This window comes from Lethenteron reissneri, chromosome 3 (genome assembly GCF_015708825.2).
Source record: "Lethenteron reissneri isolate LAM-NWPU_2019-01 chromosome 3, ASM1570882v1, whole genome shotgun sequence".
Classification (NCBI taxonomy): Eukaryota; Metazoa; Chordata; class Hyperoartia; order Petromyzontiformes; family Petromyzontidae; genus Lethenteron; species Lethenteron reissneri.
In genome coordinates, this window is record NC_083781.1 from 13,046,718 (window position 1) to 13,064,505 (window position 17,788).

Below are 17,788 nucleotides of genomic sequence, written 5' to 3' on the forward strand. Positions count from 1 at the left end.
CAAAACACAAACAAATAAAACACTAAACCATCCCCATCCTACCAGGCAAAGTCCACTGAGATATCAATTTATTTTTCAAAAGCGACCTGGCCACAAAATGATAGCTCCACAAAATGTCTTGTCATTTGGACAATGCTATAGCAACAAAATAATCGAAATAGTTTAAACTCAATATAACCTGAATAGTTCCCTGGAGAGCACGGCCAAAGAGAGTGCGCCGGAGTTGTTGGTTGCGATTACTCGCTCCGTATTCCTCTTGATGGAGAGCTACAACAATTTGTCAACGAATAATACGTTTGAGCCGTAAAATAAATGTTTGTCATTCTGCTTTGAATTCGTGAACTAATATATTAAGTGTCTATGTAAACATTTCCATGCACTCGGGCTTAATTCCTCACTCGAGCAAGGATTATGGGCCTAACACACTGCCATGCCACTGTTGTACAGCACAAGGTACTCCTATCCGCAATAATAATAATTATTTGTGGAGGGAAGCAACACTGAGTCGTGTAACTCAATTATTTTACAGGAAGTTCCTGCATTAGATTAAAACATTTTAAAGAAGTTTTCAGCCAATATATATTTTTACAAATCGGAGGAAACCAGAGCGCCTGCAGAAAATCCACTCGCGCGAGGGGGCAACGCTCTATCCCCGTACAGATGGAAACGGGTGGCGGTGGGTCCACACTTGCTGCACCACCCTCTCCTGGCGGGTCACGGTATGATGTCACCTCATCCTCCACACCCTCGAGAACGGAGTTTCACAACGTATGTGCATCATCCACCAACCCTTGCCCCCACAGTGCTGGACTTAGAGGCGTGCATAGCCACCACCTATAACATCATTACGCAATAATATTAAATAGCATTACATGATTGCACCGTGTACTGGATTGTATGCCAAACTTGTTAGTGTGTTGTCCTTAAACCCCGCACCTTCGATTATTACGGTTGGCTACGTGCAGTGCGAAAGAAGTTCAACATGCATACACAACTTTTACTGCCTTGCCCAAGTTTGGGAATTGGTGTCATTATGTAATTTTAACTTTATCTATTTCGTATATTTATCTTTATTGCTTTGATTTCCTTTCCAATACTTTGCACTCCGATCGGTTTGTTTGTTTCTTTAGGCATCGTTTGTCGTTGTAGCTTTCTGACGCAATCCTGCTGGACACGGTGCAAAAGAAGAGCTTCATAGCTCATCGGATTTGTGTTGCCAGGCTAAATCAACATTCTCATTCTGGTCGTGAGGACAACGTGGCAGGCCACACAGATGAATTCATTCCGGTTGAAATGAGTTACTGCTGCTGCTTGACCTTTAACCCCAACTACTACTAACTGACCTTTAACCACAACTGCTGCTGCCTGACCTTTACCCACAACTTGCACTCGACATTCAAATTTGGCGAGGGGGGAGCACGGAGGAGTGGAGGGACGAGTGGTCGGGTCCAGCCGAGAAGGGTTGTCCCCCGCCCCCCTCGTCACGTGGGATTCTCATCCCTCCCTCCCTCCCACCGCGCGCTCGCTCATTCCCACGATGGCGCTCGATGGTGACAGCAGCAGCAGCAGCATCGACAGCAGTAGCAGCAGTAGCAGTAGCAGCTGCAGCAGCAGCAGCAGCTGCTGCTGCTGCTGCTGCTTGTGGCTGTGCGCGTCGCTCGCCGTGCTGGGCGCGTGCTGGGCGGCGCGGCGCGCGCAGCTGTGGAGGCGCGTGGTGACCCCGCGCTTCCTCGCCGCCTTCAGCAAGCGCTACAACCGCCTGATGGCGCGCACCAAACGGGAACTCTTCTCCAGCATGGACGGTCAGTGGGGGGGGGGGGGGGGGGTCAGAGGGGAGGGGCTCTTAGGGGGGCTCGTGGTGGGGGCTAGCGAGGAGAGGGGGGGGTGGTAGGGCTCGTGGTGGGGGTCAGAGGGGAGGGGTGCTTAGGGGGGCTCGTGGTGGGGGCTAGCGAGGAGGGGGTGGGGCTCGTGGTGGGGGTCAGAGGGGAGGGGCTCTTAGGGGGGCTCGTGGTGGGGGCTAGCGAGGAGAGGGGGTGGTGGGGCTCGTGGTGGGGGTCAGAGGGGAGGGGCTCTTAGGGGGGCTTGTGGTGGGGGCTAGCGAGGAGAGGGGGGGGTGGTAGGGCTCGTGGTGGGGGTCAGAGGGGAGGGGCTCTTAGGGGGGCTCGTGGTGGGGGCTAGCGAGGAGGGGGTGGGGCTCGTGGTGGGGGTCAGAGGGGAGGGGCTCTTAGGGGGGCTCGTGGTGGGGGCTAGCGAGGAGAGGGGGTGGTGGGGCTCGTGGTGGGGGTCAGAGGGGAGGGGCTCTTAGGGGGGCTTGTGGTGGGGGCTAGCGAGGAGGGGGGGGTTGGTAGGGCTCGTGGTGGGGGTCAGAGGGGAGGGGTGCTTAGGGGAGCTCGTGGTGGGGGCTAGCGAGGAGGGGGTGGGGCTCGTGTGGGGGTCAGAGGGGAGGGGCTCTTAGGGGGGCTCGTGGTGGGGCTTGCGAGGAGGGGGGGGGGCTGGTGGTGAGAGCTGGGGGGGGACTTTTGCTGGGGGTCTGGGGGGGGAGCTTGTGTTGCGTTCTGGGGGGTGGGGGGGGGGCTCTTCCTGGCGATTGGGGGCTCGTGCCGGGGGGAGGGGGGCTGGCGGGGTGGGGGGGGGGCGTGCTGCGTCACGGCAGGGGACGTCAGCCGTGTCGCGTCGCTTCCCTGGGGCAGCAGGCCACTTGGGGGGTTGAAGTTCAAGTTCACGGCGTGACGTGTCCCGCGGCGTTGCGAGGTCGCTTCTTTTATGTTTCACTGCGAGAGCAGGAAGAAGGCGCCCTGCAGTTTGCACATCGTAGAGACATCTTTGTTTATAAATCCACTGCTGGACGAGGGCCCTCCTTGTTGCGGGTCGTGGTTTGCTCTCTGACCGATTGATACTTTGGCGGTGGCAGGGAGCCATAGGAGTACGGTACTACAATAGATTTAGCTGCACACCCCCAGACCTCGCGTCGCCCATCCAGGCACAATCCAGGCTCGTGTCTGCTTAGCTTCTGAGAACACGCACACCCCCCGCACTATGGGCGATTTGGTCAAAGGAGTTAAGCAAAACGTATTTTCCACTACGTACAACCGAGCCACGCCGGAACCGTGCCGAGCTGGCCCAACCCGGGTCACGAGGCCTTCGAGTGCAGAGATCCCCAGCTGGGCGGCTGACGTCACAATGAACGGCAGACGTCATAAGGAACGGCCTACGTCATCAGCCCCAATGCCCGGCCCTGCTTGGCGCCAAGCCAGATTCGGATGTTTAGTGAAACCCGCGTGTCGCACACTTTGTAGTTTCGGCTCAGCGTGACAAATGGCCTTTGGAAAGTGCCTCTACTGTGAGGGCCCCAGAGCTCGGCTTTGCTCGAATGTGCCAATGGGGACAAGAGGGCTACACTGCTGTCAACGCAGACGGTTTACCCCTTATCCTTGTACAGGTAGATTGAGTTTGCAGGTCCGTATGGTGTACAGCCGTTTTAATATGGGCACAAAGGAAAACGTGTTTGTCTATTTGTTTGTGTTTCTCCCTTGTGGTGGGAACTTTGTAGGATGAACGTTGAGATTTTGAAGGGGTACGGGGTGACCAGTAAGGTCCGAATTGGTTTGTATTAAGTTATGGGCGTATGTCATGTCGTGTGAAGCCCCCCTCTTTCTCTCAACATTTGATTTCGCCTGGTCAACGCACGTGTTGGTGGAAATAGCATTTATAGTACTGTACTGAGACTGCCCGTCCAGGAATGAAATTAATCAAGATTTAGTTTTATTTAGTCTGCATTAACGTGTGGCTAATTAACACGTGGTTAATGCAGACTTGAGTCCTTGCAAAAGGTATCGATTTGGCGTTTGAACATCTGGACCCAACTGTTTTATTGACAGAAAAGGGTAAAAGCTATTCTTACTTTTTCACACGATAAAAAAAATTGGTAATCCACTTTAATTTGTCATCGATTACTTTAAAAATGGAAAGCCAACCCGGACACATTTCCTGCAGGCCCTCCCATCTCCCTCCCCTCGTTCATGAGGCCCCCTAGCGGTGAGAGTGGGGGGGAGACAGCAACTCCCCGTACGTATGGGGCCGTCCATAAATGACGTCACGCACCTAGGGGGGGGGGGGGTCAAACATATGTGACGATGTGTGACGATGGGGGGGGGGGGGGGTTGAGAAATGAGACGTCACATCAAAATGCGCAATTTGAAATAAATATAGACAACACGTTCCACTTAATTAAATTGACTTTTTAATGAATGTTTTCTGCTACAACATCAGAGTGCAGCGCCACATTCAATACGCACTACAATGACAATAGTTTAAGGCGATTTGAAGCATGTTTTATTTTTTTTGGGGTGGCAGAGCTTTGTGACGTCATCTTTGAGGGGGGGTTTGACTTTTTGTGACGCCGTGTGACGAAGGGGGGGGGGGGGTCAAAAATCGTCCAAAATCGCGGGACGTCATTTATGGACGGCCCCACGTATGGCTGACAGTGACACATCACAACACAACAACCACTTCCAGCGTGACGCGGACTACAGCCAGACCGAGTACGTCACCAAGCCAAACCCACTACCTCCCCACCACCGTCACCTGGAAACTAAAGGTCCGACTAATTAGTTTTGTTTAAAGAATAGGCTGTTTTACCCTTCCCGGCAATAATTTACAGGAGGTGTTAGGATGTTCGAACGCCAAATAGACACACACCTATTAATGCAAGCCATCAAAGTCTGCGTTAACCACACATGCTTCGTGGTAAAACAAATATGTTTTGATAATAATGTACCCATTGTCTTTGAAACTGATTGACCTACAGCCGAGACAGCCTTCGCTATGGCCTTGTGCCACCGGTGTTAGACCGGAGAACGCAAAAAGGCGCACTGCAAAAAGGCGATGTTAATACTCTTTGGTTCTTTCGGTAAAGTCACGTAGGTAGAAAAATAAAATAAAAAATAAATAATATATCACGACGTTTCGATCGCAACACAAGCAGTCGTCCTCAGGCGAAAAATATAACCCAGCGCTGGTTCAGTAGCTCCACTGCTGGATTAGAATGTTTTCGCCTGAGGACTACCGCTTGTGTTGCGATCGAAACGTCGTGATTTATAATTTTTTGTTTTATTTTTCTACCTACGTGACTTTACCGAAAGAACCAAAGGGTATGGATTACTGCGGTCACGCAAGCTTCAAATCAAGAGCGATGTAAATAATAAAGCATTCATTGCTCGGTTTGAGCAGTTATATCAGTTTCGATTTAAAGCTTTCGTGACTGCAGGGATTCATCTTCTTGGTTCTTTCGGTAAAGTCACGTAGAAGGGTAATAATAAAAACATAAAATAATACAAATAAAACATAATAAAAAATAATAATATAATAATATATAAAATAATTATTTTATTATGTTTTATTTTTATTATTTTATAATTTCCCTTCTACGTGACTTTACCGAAAGAACCAAGCAGACAGTTATATCAGTCTCAAAGACAATGTTTTCCAATAGGTGTGTCTATTTAGTGTTTGAACATCTTAACGCCTCCCGTATTATTTCCAGAAAGAGTCAAGCCAATTATATTTTCACCATTTTAATCCCCCAAAAAGGTTTGCGAAGATATTTCCCCCCAAACGTTTTAATCTCATCGGATTATCCAAGTTATAGTATTACTCAATCGGGACTGCATACATAGAAATCATCGCCCCGACTGGCAGACTAATACTGCAAGCAGGTCACTCTTGCAAATGAGACTATCCTGGTCTCGCAGAGTTACAACCTGGTTCAACATAACAACTTTGAACCATCTTCTTGGTTCTTTCGGTAAAGTCACGTAGAATGGAAATAATAAAATAATAAAAATAAAACATAATAAAATACAATTCTCACGACGTTTCGGCCACAACGCAAGCAGCCGTCCTCAGGTGGAGAACAGGTCTGTCGAGAAGACAGACAAACGTCGTGATACTTATTTTATTATGTTTTATTTGTATTATTTTATTATTTCCATTCTACGTGACTTTACCGAAAGAACCAAGAAAACGAACGTACATTTGCGGTATTTTCTGGCCATTTACCTGGGTTTACCACATGTGGCAGCACAAGCGGATTTCGGCCAATACGTGAATGAGTTCGTTGTGCCAGCGAGAGACATGGGGCGGATTCAAATTATAAATAAAAAAACGCCTCCTTACCCTGAGTCATCCTCATAACGTCGCACTAAACATAAGCATCTGCCTCACGTTACAGAAACCAGATCCATCTAGCCCAGTGTGTCTGCTCACTCCACACTGTTGGGGCCAAACTGTACGCTTGAGGAAGAGGGGGGCGGGGGGGCCCTGTTTGGGGTTCTAGAAAAACACAGAGAGATGGGAGAGACTTTGCAGAGGGAGAAGGGAGACGCAGGGACAGACCAGGGACAGACGTACATGCGGAGAGAGACGGACGCAGGGAGCCGGACGAAAACGTGAAGAGTTTGACACGAAGAGGGAGAGAGAAATGGAGATTCGGATAGAAATGCAGAGAGATGGAGACGCAGAAATAATTAATATCGGAGACAATAATGGGCACGGAGAGATGTGGAGTAGATACAGACACGGATACATACAGGGAGAGAGATGTGAAGAGAGAGATACACAAGGACATAAAAAACAAGACACATTTGGGAGGAGAAAGCTGTTGGAAAACTGTACGAGATGGACACTGACATGTATCTCTGTGATATCTGTCTGCTTATATGTCTGTCTATATGTCTGTGGTTCTGTGTTTTATCTCTCTCTCAAATTTAGCATTCTCAGGAAGAACGTAATCAACCAGGTAGGGTGTTGACTGTTATGTTATCCGACTCTCTGTTGTATTACATTACATTTCTAAGTATACTAGATTTGTGTTTTCTATTTCATTTATACCTGATGATGATTGCTTGTGTTGCAATCGAAACGTCGTATGCTAGTATTGAATTTATTATTTTATCTTTATACGTGACTTTACCGAAAGAACCAAAGAGTAATTCCTGCAGTCACGAAAGCTCCAAATTAAGACTGACAGAAAGAGACAAAAGTGCAGAGACCGACAACAGGATTTTATGAGCGGTTTGGGGTCATGTGTTGAGCGCAAATCGCACGTGGTTAAAAATAGCACTTGGCATAGAGAACACTTACACGATCCACCCCACGTACCACAGCATACTCTGTGTGCCAACATTCCTAGCCATAGTGTAAGGGAGGCGGGTGGCTCTCAGGAGTTTGTGGTTGCAGCAGAGTAGTGTCACAATGCCCGTAGGTGTAAAATCTAATCTTTTAATCCCCGGTGCATTATGCGTCATTCCACGCACCTTGGCACGTAGACTGAATATCGCAATTAGTGCGGTGCGAAAGAAGAATTTCAACATACGTACGTACATACGTACGGGAAATTATTTTTCATTAAAAAAAGTGGGTTAGCTTCTAAAGACAACTGCTTATAAAGGTTTGAAATGGGCGTAGCAGCCAATGCAGGTGGTGGGCAGCGACCGCTGCGATGGTGTTGGGCTTTCCACCAATCAAAGGGCTGCAGGCAAAAATTAGCATGTCAATGAACATCCTCCACGGCGAGTGCGCCAAACTTGGTCTGTAACAGAGACAGAGACACACAGATGGATATAATTGTTGTCTTTGTGTGTGTCTTCGTGTTTTTATCTGCATTCAATGCTACAGACCTGGTACTTGGCAATGAAAAGCCTCTTCGTGTGTTGGAGATTGGAGCAGGCACAGGAGCCAACTTTGAGTTTTTCCCACCGGGCACCCAAGTCACGTGTCTTGATCCCAACCCGCATTTCAAAAAATACCTGCTCAGGTGAGTGATGCGTCACACATACCGCACCGTAATATCACCGCAGTGGCTTCGGAACTCGATCCAGTGGCTTCGGAACTCGATCCAGTGGCTTAGAAACCCGATTGAGGCTTGTAGAGGGCTGTGCGGCATTGATCTTTTTCGTAGGGGAGTAACTTCGACTCAATGATCAATACATTTCGATTTAAAGCTTTCGTGACTGCAGGGATTCATCTTCTTGGTTTTTTCGGTAAAGTCACGTAGAAGGGAAGTAATAAAATAATAAAAATAAAACACAATAAAATAATTCTCACGACGTTTCGGCCACAACGCAAGCAGCCGTCCTCAGGTGAAAACCAGGTCTGTCGAGGCGACAGAGTCTGAATGAAACGTCGTGAGAATTATTTGATTGTGTTTTATTTTTATTATTTTATTACTTCCCTTCTACGTGACTTTACCGAAAGCACCAAGAAGATGATCAATACATATTCTTTGTTACTGAATATTTGTTGTCATTTCCCTCCATTTTATACTGATTGTGCAATTAGCATCGTGCTATGAGCAGGAGGAGAATAAGAAGAATCCAGTCTAATCTCTCACAGGGCGGTGCAGCCTTCTTTAGTGTTAGAGAACGGCCGACTGAAGCGGGTGTCACAGGGCGACCTCTGAGAATCCCTTCCAGGTGACCTCTGACCCACACGGTAGAGGACAGCACTTCCCAGCCTACTTTGCATATGTGAGTCAAATTAATTGCGTGACAGTCAACTCTCTATTTACATTTGAATGCTAGAATTTAGCAAATTAATTGCAGAACTAACAAACAGAAAACCTATATGTTAGATGATATTGGTCGCGAAAACAAATTCTAATCTGTACATGACGAGAAGGCGCATCACAACAGAAATGCTGCTGCAGGCTGGAAACAAATACGAGGTGTTAACACACAGATGTGTGCAGCATTACGTGTACAAGAGCTCTATCAGCCTTAGCCAGACCACCAGCTCAATGTAACTGAATGTGTGGCCATTTTGTCATTTAGACATTCTTCCGGGGCTCCCAGATGCATGTGACAGCAGTGAACATTGATTGATTGTACTGTACTAATGAGTCCTGAGGACCAAACCGATCTACAGTTGCGGATTTTCAGAGTTGGTGGTCTAAATTACAAAATTACCACACAGTCACTTCCTGTGAAGTGTCGGTCTCGACAAGGCTGAGATATCTCTTGTACATGCAATTCATGCCACGGTGCGTATGTATGTGCGCTGAACTTCTTTCGCACCGTAAGTAAACAACCGCGCTAATCGAAAGTGTGTGGGGAAGGATAATAAACCAAACACAATAAAATGTTTTAAAATACTTTTTTTTTAAACACGCTTGAATGAAATGTACCGTACTCGTAATGGCAGAACTCCACGACTCCAGGAAGTGGCCACGCAGCTTGCCATGACGCAAGGGACCGTGGTGATTTACAGCCAACGTGAGTTGAGCGTGGACAATTAGACCCGTAAAAAAGATTGTTTAAAAATATTTTTAAAATTTTTGATGATAGAGTATAGTATTGTCATCAGTATGACATACCTATACCAAGTTTGCTGTCGATGCGACATTGGGAAGACGGTTGAATTAGAGTTACAAGATTTGAGGATACGACAACAGACAGAGTGAGTTAAATAAAAGCGTGTAAAATGTTAAAAAATATTTATTTTTTATTTTTCATGATAGTGTAATGCGGGCGTAAACGGCTTGGCGGATGTGACGTCATGTGGGGAGGAGTCAGGGTCACGTGAGAGGGAGATGGTATAGCGGTGAGACAGGAAGAGATCGGGGCCAGTCGGGTAAGGGAAGAGTGGAGACCGCGTTGGGTGGTCGCTGTGCCCTCAGCCTTGTGGCTGAGGGGATCGGTGACAGCGCCAGCCAGCGGGATGGAAGAGAGTTGGTTGGAGACTGGACGAGGGTGAGGCCACGGAGGGCGAAAGCTGGGAGCAGCGAGTGCAGCAAAGAGGCTGCGTGTGGGAGACAGCAGCGAGGCTGCTAGGGGCTACAGCAGCCTGGGGCTGCAGAGCAAAAGGGCTACGGGAGCGACAGCAGCCGGAGGGGCTGCGTGAGTGGGAACAGCAGCAAGGCTGCTAGAGGCTACGGGAGCGACACGAGGAGACCAGCAAAGAGGCTATTGGTGACGACGGGTGCGGCAGCAGCGTCGGCGACGAGCGGAGGGCCTGAGAGTGAGACAGCCGTGTGGGAAGAGAACGCGAACCCAAATAAAGGACACGGAGACAGAACCAGGGTCGAGTCCTTTATTACACTGGAGTCAGAAGTGAAACGGCATCTCAAAACAACTGAGAGAAAGAAGAAAAAAAAAAAAAAAGAATATTCCTGCTACATCATCCGACGACGACGACCTTCCTCAGACGGTGGACCTGCCTGCGATGGAAGAGGAGATCCGTTCTGGAACGAGTACGGGTCCGGGTGAGCAAGGTGTCGCCGCGTCGGTGGACCTGTCAGTGCCGGAGGACGCTAAATTACGATGGAGACAGATGGCGGCGCAGATGGGGACCTTGAAAATCGTGCTGGCGCAACTGTGTGAGTTCACCACGCCGAGGACGACGTCGGGGAGGCCCGGTGGTGATCCGTAGGCCTCTGCCTTTCCTGCGCTGCCAGCGCCATCTGCCACGTGGCACGAAGACGCCATCTTGGGCGTGGCAGGGGAGAAACGGCGGGAAGCCGCCATCTTGTCTTCACCGCGGCGGGTGGACGCCGCCATCTTCAACATCGCGGCGGAGAGGCAGCCTTGCGCTGCCATCTGGAGGTGCCGCGGGGTGAGCAGCCTGCTGTGAGCTGCTGTTTTCGAGGGGGTGCTGGGAGGAGAAGACGACGATGCTGCAGCTGCTGGGGCGGGAGCTTCCCGTCCTGGCTCGGGTGCGTGACAACGGAGCAGTCAAGTCGCCGAACGAGTTCTGCGAGGCGTCTCAAGTTGCCACCCTGCCGTCCTCTTCTTGCTGCAGCCCCGGGCGAGTCGTAACGATACGCACCCGGCCTTAACACACACCTCACCCATCTTTCGAGGGCCGGGGGGCTATTTTGGTTTTCTCTTATGACTCGATTGTGCGGAGCGCGGTTCGGACTGTGTGTATGTGTGTGTAATAACGATGAACGCGCTATCTGCTTGTTGCTTGGTGTCAATATAAGTGTGTGCGTGTGTTGAGAATGGACGGAGAGTCTGCTGTGTTGCTGAGTGTCAAATGGTGTGTGTGCGCTGCTGCGTGGAGTTGTTATCTTGATGGTGAAGTTAATTATTAACTTGGGAGCGTCGGGTATCCTGGGCTGTACCATGCGCGATGGGCTTAATTGAAAAAAAAAAATTTTTGGTGTATTGTGCTGCGAGGTGCTGTGTGCGATGCGGTTGTTGCATGAGAGAGAATAATTGTGTTATTGCTGCAAAGTTACGACAGGATTAATGGTGTGTTGGTTGCCTGCAGATCTGCTTACTATTGTGCTTAAATGTACGCGTGTGATCGCGATATGCTGATTGCATGTGCTGTTATACCGTTCTGTATGGTTATGGGGTGCGATGCAGTGGTTGACTATTGGAATTGAGATTGTTATTATATTGTGCGTACTTGTTGGAAATTGGTAACAAATTCGAGGGGGACCCAAATATTTGGTTGTATGGTTGTTGTGCACACGAGATTGCGTGTATATTATAGAGGGGGACCCTAAAAATTTGGTTGTATGGGTGTTGTGCACACGAGATTGCGTGTATATTATAGAGGGGGACCCAAAAATTTGGTTGTATGGGTGTTGTGCACACGACATTGCGTGTATATTATAGGGCTAATTGAGCTTTTTGAAAATGGGGGGGCGCGATGACGCCGTTGTGGGTGGCTTAGATGTTAATGCTAATGGGATCGTAAATGGGCGCCAAGTGGCGTCGTGTATTGGTTGATTGCATGCAGCCACGAGTTGCTTTGCGAGTTGGGTTGTGTAACTAATGTGGTTGGTAAAATATTGGTTAAAAATTCCCCGATATGACTGCTGCGCGCAGCAAGCTGGGGCTGTGCGTCTATCGTTGTTGGGGTTGTTACAATTAGACGGGGGATGCATTTTGTGACCCCCAGCATAGGGAAGCTGGGGTGCACGAATGGAGAAAACTGGCCACGTGTTCGCACGTTGGGCCGCCATTTTCTGGCCACGTGTTCGCACGTTGGGCCGCCATTTTGCGCGCACGCGGGGTATGGCGACGATGCGCTTTGCGGAAAGGGCCGCCATTTTGAGTGCGCGCGAGATATTGCGCGAACGCGCTGGGCGAAGGGGGACGCCATTTTGAGCGCGCGGGAAAAACCGGGGTGGAGCAAATATTCCATCTGTTATGCCTGCCATTGTTGATTGGGTGATGCATGAGTTGTGGTCACATCGGCCTATGGCTGATGGCTGACCTGACAACCCGGAGGCGAAACCTCCGTGGTATGTCTTAAACTAATGGGCCATGTGCTCATATGGCTCGGGGAGTCATGGTTCAGTTGTGCGGTGGCAGACTGAACCTGGTGTGCCGGGGGCTCACGGGATCTGGGTTAGGGTGTTATTGTCTCTATAAGAGAACATTGCCCCGTGGGGGGAGTCCATGGGGTCTGGCATTGCCGGGGGATGAACCTTCCCTGGGCTATAAAGCATCAGACTATACGAGGCTGGTGTGTGTCCATCTCTGATGGGATAGTAAGGGAGGAGCACGGCCGAGTTGCTGCTCATCCCCGAAATGGCACTAGCCGAGAGTCTGGTAAATGGATGTTGCTGTGGGTTGACGACCACGGTGAGGGTTACGGCGAGTTAAACGTTACCGCTGGGGAGCGTGGCTCTCTCCACGCGAGGGTGTGCGATTAGGCGTTTTGTTGGTTTGTTGAGAGTGACTGTGGGTACATGCTGTGTACGTCTGAGGTCTGTGCTGGTCCTCAAGGGAGGACTGCTGGTGGGTAAGAGCAGAATTTTTTTTTTTTTGTCACGTGTAAATAATATTGTTGTTAAAATGTAAATACTGGGGCATCGATCGCGGTTAATTTGGGTAATTATTGGGTTTTTTTTTTTTTAAGCGGGCCGGATTTACATCATCTCCACTACCCTGAGGCCGGGTGGCTGTCATGTACGACATGCGGATGTGCGTTGTTGTGCTGTGCCTCAGGGGATTGGATTCTCCTTCTCGTCACAGATTCTTCAGCTCCCGTCGCACTGGGTGTTACCTGGTGTGCTAGCTGGATGAGGACTTGAAGGAGCAATTGAGCGCCGTTCGTCATTCTGCTCTACCACTTGCTCTTTGATGTTGGACTTGAGCCGAGCGGATGGAACAACAACATGGACACGCTTTGAGACACCACATTTCTGGGTTGTGCGCGTGTGCCATTTTTGCGTGTTGGTGGCCGTTGTTGTGCTTTGTGCTATTATTCTTCTTGTTGTTCTGTTCCGGTTCCTGATCCTTCCCCTTTTGTTACTTGTTGTTGTTGTTATAAGGTCTATTGTGTCTGGGGGACTCCTGGTTGTGATGCCTTCGCCCGCATTATTTTGTTCTGTTTCAGCCGAGGACGGCTGGAATTTTCTCTACGGGGGAGGGTGGTGTAATGCGGGCGTAAACGGCTTGGCGGATGTGACGTCATGTGGGGAGGAGTCAGGGTCACGTGAGAGGGAGATGGTATAGCGGTGAGACAGGAAGAGATCGGGGCCAGTCGGGTAAGGGAAGAGTGGAGACCGCGTTGGGTGGTCGCTGTGCCCTCAGCCTTGTGGCTGAGGGGATCGGTGACAGCGCCAGCCAGCGGGATGGAAGAGAGTTGGTTGGAGACTGGACGAGGGTGAGGCCACGGAGGGCGAAAGCTGGGAGCAGCGAGTGCAGCAAAGAGGCTGCGTGTGGGAGACAGCAGCGAGGCTGCTAGGGGCTACAGCAGCCTGGGGCTGCAGAGCAAAAGGGCTACGGGAGCGACAGCAGCCGGAGGGGCTGCGTGAGTGGGAACAGCAGCAAGGCTGCTAGAGGCTACGGGAGCGACACGAGGAGACCAGCAAAGAGGCTATTGGTGACGACGGGTGCGGCAGCAGCGTCGGCGACGAGCGGAGGGCCTGAGAGTGAGACAGCCGTGTGGGAAGAGAACGCGAACCCAAATAAAGGACACGGAGACAGAACCAGGGTCGAGTCCTTTATTACAATAGAATAGAGTCGTGTCATCAGTGTGACATAAGTACACCGAGTTTGCTGTCGATAGCATTTTGGGAAGTGGGTAAAAATTGAGTTACAACATTTTTTAAGGATGCGACAACAGACGGAGTGAGTTAAATAAAAGCGTGTCATAAAAATCAGTTTAAATAGAAATTCGAAATTGCTTCTCATATAAATTATAACCGTGAGCGCTCCACACTTTCGCCATCGTCATTGCCGCCCGATGCCTCCCCAGGGCGTTTGACGAGAACCGGCACGTGACTCTCGTGGACACGGTGGTGGCACACGGGGAGGACATGCGCAGCGTGCCGGACGCCAGCGTGGACGCAGTGGTGTGCACCCTCGTCATGTGCTCGGTGCGGGAGCCCGAGGGCGTCCTGCGGGAGGTCATCCGCGTGCTGCGTCCCGTAAGGCTGACTCACCCCTGTGCATGCTCGCCGCACAGTGCCCATCATCCACAACGCTCTCCCCGTGTCCTCCTGTCACACAATTTGAGTACATGTTGTGCCTTTACAATTTGAGTAAATGCTGTTGAATTTCGATTTAAAGCTTTCGTGACTGCAGGGATTCATCTTCTTGGTTCTTTCGGTAAAGTCACGTAGAAGGGAAATAATAAAATTAAAACATAATAAAATTCAATTCTCACGCTGCCAAGCTTGGTAGTGTTCATTCAGACGCTGTCTTTCCGACAGCCCTGTTCTTCACCTGAGGACGGCTGCTTGCGTTGTGGCCGAAACGTCGTGAGAATTATTTTATTATGTTTTATTTTTATAATTTTATTATTTCCCTTCTACGTGACTTTACCGAAAGAACCAAGAAGATAAATGCTGTTGATTTACTCTCCAACACTTTGGTGGGCTGAAGTAGCAACTATAATTGGCACATTTTGGTGACGTAACAAACCTTACTAATTGGCTGTGCCGGATGGTGGCGCATTAAACGACACATGAATGCCGACGCGATCTAACCCCAAAAAAAATGCACCTTTATTATGGAATCTGATTGTGTACAATTGCATTGCGTGCAGGGCGGGAAGCTGTACCTCCTGGAGCACGTGGTGGCAGCTCCCGACACGTGGGTGCGTAGCTGTCAGCAGATGCTGAACCCTCTGTGGTCCTACATGTGTGACGGGTGCAAGCTGGCTCGTGACACCGCACGCACTGTGCAGGCCGCGGGATTTTCACAAGTGGACATCAAGCACATCAACGCGCCCCTTAAGTTTCCCCTGATTAATCCACATTTAGTGGGGTGTGCAGTCAAATAGTTACACCGATCTACGTGGTTCCGTCATGTTGGTACGCGGATACAACTACACCACTACGTGCGCTGTACTCTTGCATGCCTGTCGACCCACACGGTTTTACCTGTATTCTTGTACAGGGAAATTGAGTTTTCAGGTCCATGCGGTGTACAGCCGTTTCAATATGGGCATTTTTGTGTCTATTTGTTTGTGTTTCTCCCTTGTGATGGGACTTTGTAGGATGAACGTTGAGATGTATAAGAGCACGGGGTGACCAATAAGGTCTGAATTGGTCTGTAATAAGGTAGGCCACTGATAAGGGGTTGACAAGTAATGAATGCTCTTGGTATGCAATTAATACACCGTTACATGTGGCTTTGTCCATTTACCCCTAGATTGTGAACGTGACAGTCAAACTGAATGTTTTATTCTCAAATGTGGACGGTAGCGTACTCGAATGCAAGGCCACGTTTAATAGACCGTCAAAACCCAGGACCTCGAGGGTTGCCAGCCCATCGCTCTGACATCACGAGCCACGGGGAGGAAGAAAAAAAACACCCTCTTACCTGATAATTGTTTTTTTACCCTTCTATCTGGCAACAAAACTGACAAATTTTTTTACAAGGAGTCATGTTTGCATAGACCACAATATCTGCAGCCATAATGCAAACAAAAACAATTATCATATATTGTTCTGTTTTTTGTTTGCATTATGGCTGCAGGTATTGTGGTCTATGCAAACATGACTCCTTGTAAAAAAAAAAGGTGTCAGTTTTGTTGCCAGATAGAAGGGTGAAAAAAAAAATTCTCATATTTTTGACTGGCAAATGAGGTTCCAATGGTGTAAATGCTTGACCCTCTTACCTGTGAAGCGTAAAATGACGAGGTCGATGTGAGAATTCTTTTTACGAACTTCTCCGTTGCCCTGACGGGTGCTGCTGTGGCTGTGCCCGCCGTCTCTTGGCCTGTTGGTGGTGGTGTTGGTGGTGGTGTTGGTGGTGGTGTTGGTGGTGGTGTTGGTGGTGGTGGTGTTGGTGGTGGTGTTGGTGGTGGTGGTGGTGTTGGTGGTGGTGGTGTTGGTGGTGGTGTTGGTGGTGGTGTTGGTGGTGGTGTTGGTGGTGGTGGTGGTGGTGTTGGTGGTGGTGTTGGTGGTGGTGGTGTGGTGGTGGTGTTGGTGGTGGTGTTGGTGGTGGTGTTGGTGGTGGTGTTGGTGTGGTGTTGGTGGTGGTGTTGGTGGTGGTGGTGTTGGTGGTGGTGGTGTTGGTGGTGGTGTTGGTGGTGGTGTTGGTGGTGGTGGTGTTGGTGTTGTTTTGGAGTTGGTGGTGTTAGTGGTGGTGTTGGTGGTGGTGTTGGTGGTGGTGGTGTTGGTGGTGTTGGTGGTGGTGGTGTTGGTGTTGGTGGTGTTGCTGGTGGTGTTGTTGGTGGTGGTGGTGGTGGTGTTGGTGGTGGTGTTGGTGGTGTTGGTGGTGGTGGTGTTGGTGGTGTTGGTGGTGGTGGTGGTGTTGTTGGTGTTGGTGTTGTTGGTGGTGGTGTTGGTGGTGTTGTTGGTGGTGGTGGTGTTGGTGGTGTTGGTGGTGGTGTTGTTGGTGGTGGTGCTGAGCCCCGGCTGCTTCGTCTCGGGCTGTACTGCTGCGGCATTGCAGTCCCCTCTCCTGTGTTTCCTGTCATCTAAACTTGATTTTGTTCTAAACGTGGCGGCTGTGACGGGATTAGCATGAATCTTCAGACTGCATTGATAGCCATTCATATTTTAGAGGTGGCACAAATATAAAAAAAGATTGATTTATTGGAACACTTTATAATTTTATAATTCACGTTTTAGATATTTGTTGTGTCCCCTTGCATTATTTGATCACCTGCTTTGTCCATTTACCTCTACTCCGTGGACAATGAGATTTTGTGGGGTTTTTGTCGTACGTACGTTCTTGCAAGCACACCCCCCTCAGTCGCTATTCATGCGGCCAAGGCGGCTCACGATCCTCGACTTACATCTCTGGTAATGAGGCGAGCGCCACCTCGGGCCCAGAGGTCGCAAACGGGTTTTGATTCCTTACCCGTACCCGGCCGCACCAGGGTCGCAAACGTAGCCGGGTATCGGGTAGGGTATGGGTATCGGGTACCCGGTTGCGACCTCTGCTCGGGCCCCTTGTAACCCGCAGCTGCCGCTTCTGCCGACTCTTGTGACCGGGCTGGCCGGCCACCCTCTGCTGATCTTCCTTGAGGACGACCTCCATTTAAAAGGAGCTTTCCTGAGAAATTTCCGAGTCTTCGTGAGGCATTAAAATCCCGGGGTTGTTTTTATTGTTGTTGTCGCTTGCATAATAATACACCACGTAAGACAAACGACGCATTCCGCGTAGTTTTCCTGCTGTCGCGAGTTTGGTGAAATGCCACCAAGAAGCGTTGGGTTTTACCCCCCTCACCCCCCCTGATCGTGTGACGCTGGGATATTTTAGGCTTTTTCTTTTGCTCATCTCGCGCGTAACACGAGCGGAGATTTTATAAAGGCCTTTGCCGTGTCTGCAATAGCATAGTCGTGCGAGGTGCCTTGCATGAGTGATTAGCT

The 17,788-nt window shown here is 49.7% G+C and overlaps 1 protein-coding gene across 1 annotated transcript; it reads left to right on the forward strand.

Moving 5' to 3' along the window:
* Positions 1-1,537: 1,537 nt before the first annotated feature.
* LOC133347988 (N6-adenosine-methyltransferase TMT1A-like) lies at positions 1,538-16,316 on the forward strand. Its single transcript, XM_061560768.1, has 4 exons — positions 1,538-1,802; positions 7,675-7,813; positions 14,218-14,389; positions 15,010-16,316. The coding sequence occupies exons 1-4, from the start codon at positions 1,538-1,540 to the stop codon at positions 15,244-15,246; spliced, it is 813 nt and encodes a 270-aa protein (XP_061416752.1). The 3' UTR covers positions 15,247-16,316.
* The last annotated feature ends 1,472 nt before the right edge of the window (positions 16,317-17,788 follow it).

Excerpts from the sequence above, each read along its gene's own strand:
- LOC133347988 (XM_061560768.1), top strand. The coding sequence starts at position 1,538 with ATGGCGCTCGATGGTGACAGCAGCAGCAGCAGCATCGACAGCAGTAGC. Across the intron at positions 1,803-7,674 it reads ACTCTTCTCCAGCATGGACG|ACCTGGTACTTGGCAATGAA; the intron begins GTCAGTGGGGGG and ends TCAATGCTACAG. Across the intron at positions 14,390-15,009 it reads TCATCCGCGTGCTGCGTCCC|GGCGGGAAGCTGTACCTCCT; the intron begins GTAAGGCTGACT and ends CATTGCGTGCAG.